We start from the raw sequence: 5,018 nt of genomic DNA, 5'->3' as shown, positions 1-5,018 counted from the left end.
AGGAAAAATTACATTTGTACGTTAAAAGGCTTTTGTAGGAAAATCGTTCTCAAAAAAAACGGTGGGTCATCTATTCCCCCTCCCCAGACTGGTGGCTCTGTATCCATGGATACGATAGGTCGTCTTAGTGAGGATTCCTCATCTCCCATCCACTACAGCAATGGTATGTAAACAATATCAACTTTCTACTTGTTTAGGATATATTGTTGTATGTAATAAGAACAAATCGGGTGCATGTTATGTCACACTACAATTAAATTTCATTTATTATTTAAAAAAAAAAAAATTATTAAAATATAAAAATATTTTTTAGTTCTTGCCTATGCATTCCTCTGTTTGTGGTATTTGATTTCAAACAGTTATTGAATTGTGTGTAATTATGGATCATTTTCAGAGACAAAAGGGGGGAGCAAACCTCCGATGTCATTTGCTGGATTGCTGCCAGGATCTCAAACCTCTGGAGGAGAAGTGTCAATGCAAACTAACCCAGACGATCCTTCATCTAGCAAATCACACAAGTCAAAGAAAAAGAAGAAGAAAAACAAACACAAACATAAGCATAAACACAAACATGATAAACCAGAACGTGATCGTGAGTCATCAGACCGGCCTAAGGACGCCGGAGGACATTACAGCTCAGAGACAAGTACTGTCAACTCTCCTATAGTGAAACTTGACCCTCCAAGTTCACCAGAGTTTGAGATCATATGAAGAACTTGTCAAAATCAGTGACCATGCAAGTATGGATTGTGAAGCAACTTTATACAAAGGAGTTTTATCACAGCTATTCATTTTCTTATGTTAAGAATATCTGAATGGCCAGTCCCTGTACTGAACTCCTACAGTAACTTACCAACAGAAGACAAGTGACTGTTCTGTTAATCCTGGTGGAAATGTACTGAACTCCTACAGTAACTTACTGACAGAAGACAAGTGACAGTCCTGTTAATCCTGGTGGAAATGTACTGGACTCCTACAGTAACTTACCGACAGTCCTGTTAATCCTGGTGGAAATGTACTGAACTCCTACAGTAACTTACCGACAGTCCTGTTAATCCTGGTGGAAATGTACTGAACTCCTACAGTAACTTACCGACAGTCCTGTTAATCCTGATGTAAATGTACTGAACTCCTACAGTAACTTACCGACAGACCTGTTAATCCTGGTGGAAATGTACTGAACTCCTACAGTAACTTACCGACAGACCTGTTAATCCTGATGGAAATGTACTGAACTCCTACAGTAACTTACTGACAGAAGACAAGTGACAGTCCTGTTAATCCTGGTGGAAATGTACTGAAATCCTACAGTAACTTACCGACAGTCCTGTTAATCCTGGTGGAAATGTACTGAACTCCTACAGTAACTTACCGACAGTCCTGTTAATCCTGATGGAAATGTACTGAACTCCTACAGTAACTTACCGACAGTCCTGTTAATCCTGGTGGAAATGTACTGAACTCCTACAGTAACTTACCGACAGTCCTGTTAATCCTGGTGGAAATGTACTGAACACCTACAGTAACTTACCAACAGTCCTGTTAATCCTGGTGGAAATGTACTGAACTCCTACAGTAACTTACCGACAGTCCTGTTAATCCTGGTGGAAATGTACTGAACTCCTATAGTAACTTACCGACAGTCCTGTTAATCCTGGTGGAAATGTACTGAACTCCTACAGTAACTTACCGACAGTCCTGTTAATCCTGGTGGAAATGTACTGAACTCCTATAGTAACTTACTGACAGTCCTGTTAATCCTGGTGGAAATGTACTGAACTCCTACAGTAACTTACCGACAGTCCTGTTAATCCTGATGGAAATGTACTGAACTCCTACAGTAACTTACCGACAGTCCTGTTAATCCTGGTGGAAATGTACTGAACTCCTACAGTAACTTACCAACAGTCCTGTTAATCCTGGTGGAAATGTACTGAACTCCTATAGTAACTTACTGACAGTCCTGTTAATCCTGATGGAAATGTACTGAACTCCTACAGTAACTTACCCACAGACCTGTTAATCCTGGTGGAAATGTACTGAACTCCTACATTTACAGTAACCTACCGACAGAAGACAGGTGACAGACCTGTTAATCCTGATGGAAATGTACTGAACTCCTACAGTAACTTCCCAACAGAAGACAGGTGACAGTCCTGTTAATCCTGGTGGAAATGTACTGAACTCCTGCAGTAACTTACTGACAGAAGACAAGTGACAGACCTGTTAATCCTGATGGAAATGTACTGAACTCCTACAGTAACTTACCGACAGACCTGTTGATCCTGGTGGAAATGTACTGAACTTCTACAGTAACTTACCGACAGAAGACAAGTGACAGTGCTGTTAATCCTGATGGAAATGTACTGAACTCCTACAGTAATTACTTACCGACAGTCCTGTTAATCCTGGTGGAAATGTACTGAACTCCTACAGTAACTTACCGACAGTCCTGTTAATCCTGGTGGAAATGTACTGGACTCCTACAGTAATTACTTACCGACAGACCTGTTAATCCTGATGGAAATGTACTGAACTCCTACAGTAACTTACCGACAGACCTGTTGATCCTGGTGGAAATGTACTGAACTTCTACAGTAACTTACCGACAGAAGACAAGTGACAGTGCTGTTAATCCTGATGGAAATGTACTGAACTCCTACAGTAACTTACCGACAGTCCTGTTAATCCTGGTGGAAATGTACTGAACTCCTACAGTAACTTACCGACAGTCCTGTTAATCCTGGTGGAAATGTACTGAACTCCTACAGTAACTTACCGACAGTCCTGTTAATCCTGGTGGAAATGTACTGGACTCCTACAGTAATTACTTACCGACAGACCTGTTAATCCTGGTGGAAATGTACTGAACTCCTACAGTAACTTACCGACAGTCCTGTTAATCCCGGTGGAAATGTACTGAAATCCTACAGTAACTTACCGACAGAAGACAAGTGACAGTCCTGTTAATCCTGGTGGAAATGTACTGAACTCCTACAGTAACTTACCAACAGTCCTGTTAATCCTGATGGAAATGTACTGAACTCCTACAGTAACTTACTGACAGAAGACAAGTGACAGACCTGTTAATCCTGATGGAAATGTACTGAACTCCTACAGTAACTTACCGACAGACCTGTTGATCCTGGTGGAAATGTACTGAACTTCTACAGTAACTTACCGACAGAAGACAAGTGACAGTCCTGTTAATCCTGATGGAAATGTACTGAACTCCTACAGTAACTTACTGGCAGACCTGTTAATCCTGGTGGAAATGTACTGAACTCCTACAGTAACTTACCGACAGTCCTGTTAATCCTGGTGGAAATGTACTGAACTCCTACAGTAACTTACCGACAGTCCTGTTAATCCTGATGGAAATGTACTGAACTCCTACAGTAACTTACCGACAGTCCTGTTAATCCTGGTGGAAATGTACTGAACTCCTACAGTAACTTACCGACAGTCCTGTTAATCCTGGTGGAAATGTACTGAAATCCTACAGTAACTTACTGACAGTCCTGTTAATCCTGGTGGAAATGTACTGGACTCCTACAGTATCTTACCGACAGTCCTGTTAATCCTGGTGGAAATGTACTGAACTCCTACAGTAACTTACCGACAGTCCTGTTAATCCTGATGGAAATGTACTGAACTCCTACAGTAACTTACCGACAGAAGACAAGTGACAGTCCTGTTAATCCTGGTGGAAATGTACTGAACTCCTACAGTAACTTACCGACAGACCTGTTAATCCTGGTGGAAATGTACTGAACTCCTACAGTAACTTACCGACAGACCTGTTAATCCTGGTGGAAATGTACTGAACTCCTACAGTATCTTACCGACAGAAGACAAGTGACAGACCTATTAATCCTAATGAAAATCAGGTGATAGTGTGCGTGTTGGGTAAATCTAGAATGTGATGTAATGACAAAAGCTGTAGTATGGGAGGATCTATATTAAACATCACATACCAATCAACTAGTCTCTTTTTAAGTTACAGGAAAAGTATTTGGAATACTTAAAAGATGGAAATAAATCATATTCATAATCATCATACTTTTCAAATGCTAAATACCAGTTTCTGTCTACATGTGTGATTGTGTTTGGGATTGATTTTTATATCAGGATTATGCACATTAAAGAAACTTCCGAGTCATTCCAGCCTGGTCTTTATTTTTCTTCCTGGCATCTACATAATGTAGTTGGACCTGGAATGGTATTCCCATAAAATACTTTTATAATTCTCTGGAAAAGTAATTTTACTGGGTCTTCTCATTAGTTCAAGTTCTCTCCAGGAGCAGTCATAAAAAACTCGAAACTCAGCTACTAAATTAGCACATTATGGACTGATGGACATACATGTACACACCAAATATCTGAAATGTATTAAACTCTGGGTAAAACATCGGTATATAATTATTCTACAATTATTATTATAATAGTCATGACTGGAACTCTCTGCCAACTGTTATTGTATCATCCCTAGACAGTTCTTCTTTTCATGACACACTTTATCCTTCAGTCTGATGAAGGTTGCACGTAAATACAGCTATAATAATGATAATAAACTTCTCACAAATATGAAGGACTATATGTTTATGTGCATGTGACTTATTTTCTTAAAAAGTTTGGTTGCCATGGTAACTGGTGAGTATAAATAGGTTTCTGATAAAGGACCATTGAAATCTCTTCAGTCATTTGACAGTTTTTATTCAGCCTTGGTTAAATGGTGTAAGTAAACAAAGCGTATAATTTGACATAATACCAGTTATTGGCCGATTTTGACCAAATTTGTTATACAGATGAATTAGGGGATACCGAGCATCAATGTATAGATTTTGTTGCCATGAAAACCAAGCTGAATCATAAAGTAGCTTTGATTGGTCAAAATTTTAATTATTGGTCAATTTTGACAACCATGCTGAAGCAAATAGCAGCCTGTTGAAATTTAGATCCTGCTCTATTTCAACTAAATTTGATAGTTAGGTGAAATAGGGATCCATAATTGGCTG

At 39.3% G+C, this 5,018-nt stretch overlaps 1 protein-coding gene and 1 long non-coding RNA gene across 2 annotated transcripts; one reads left to right on the top strand and one right to left on the bottom strand.

Moving 5' to 3' along the window:
* Positions 1-71: 71 nt before the first annotated feature.
* Positions 72-1,378, top strand: LOC117320432 (cyclin-T-like). The gene is made up of 2 exons (XM_033875033.1): positions 72-163; positions 395-1,378. Exons 1-2 carry the CDS (start codon positions 106-108, stop codon positions 709-711), a joined length of 375 nt encoding a protein of 124 aa, XP_033730924.1. The 5' UTR covers positions 72-105; the 3' UTR covers positions 712-1,378.
* On the bottom strand, positions 877-4,169 carry LOC117320433. The gene is made up of 4 exons (XR_004531039.1): positions 3,257-4,169; positions 3,084-3,136; positions 1,208-2,016; positions 877-942 (listed from the first exon to the last, which is right to left on the bottom strand). It is a non-coding gene; the product is annotated as an uncharacterized LOC117320433 (long non-coding RNA).
* Positions 4,170-5,018: the final 849 nt, after the last annotated feature.

The sequence above is a fragment of the Pecten maximus genome, unplaced genomic scaffold, assembly GCF_902652985.1.
Source record: "Pecten maximus unplaced genomic scaffold, xPecMax1.1, whole genome shotgun sequence".
NCBI lineage: Eukaryota > Metazoa > Mollusca > Bivalvia > Pectinida > Pectinidae > Pecten > Pecten maximus.
This window is presented reverse-complemented; position numbering and strand designations above follow the sequence as displayed.

Coding starts and splice junctions, on each gene's coding strand:
- LOC117320432 (XM_033875033.1), top strand. CDS start 106: ATGGATACGATAGGTCGTCTTAGTGAGGATTCCTCATCTCCCATCCAC. Junction 164..394: donor TCCCATCCACTACAGCAATG/GTATGTAAACAA, acceptor GATCATTTTCAG/AGACAAAAGGGGGGAGCAAA.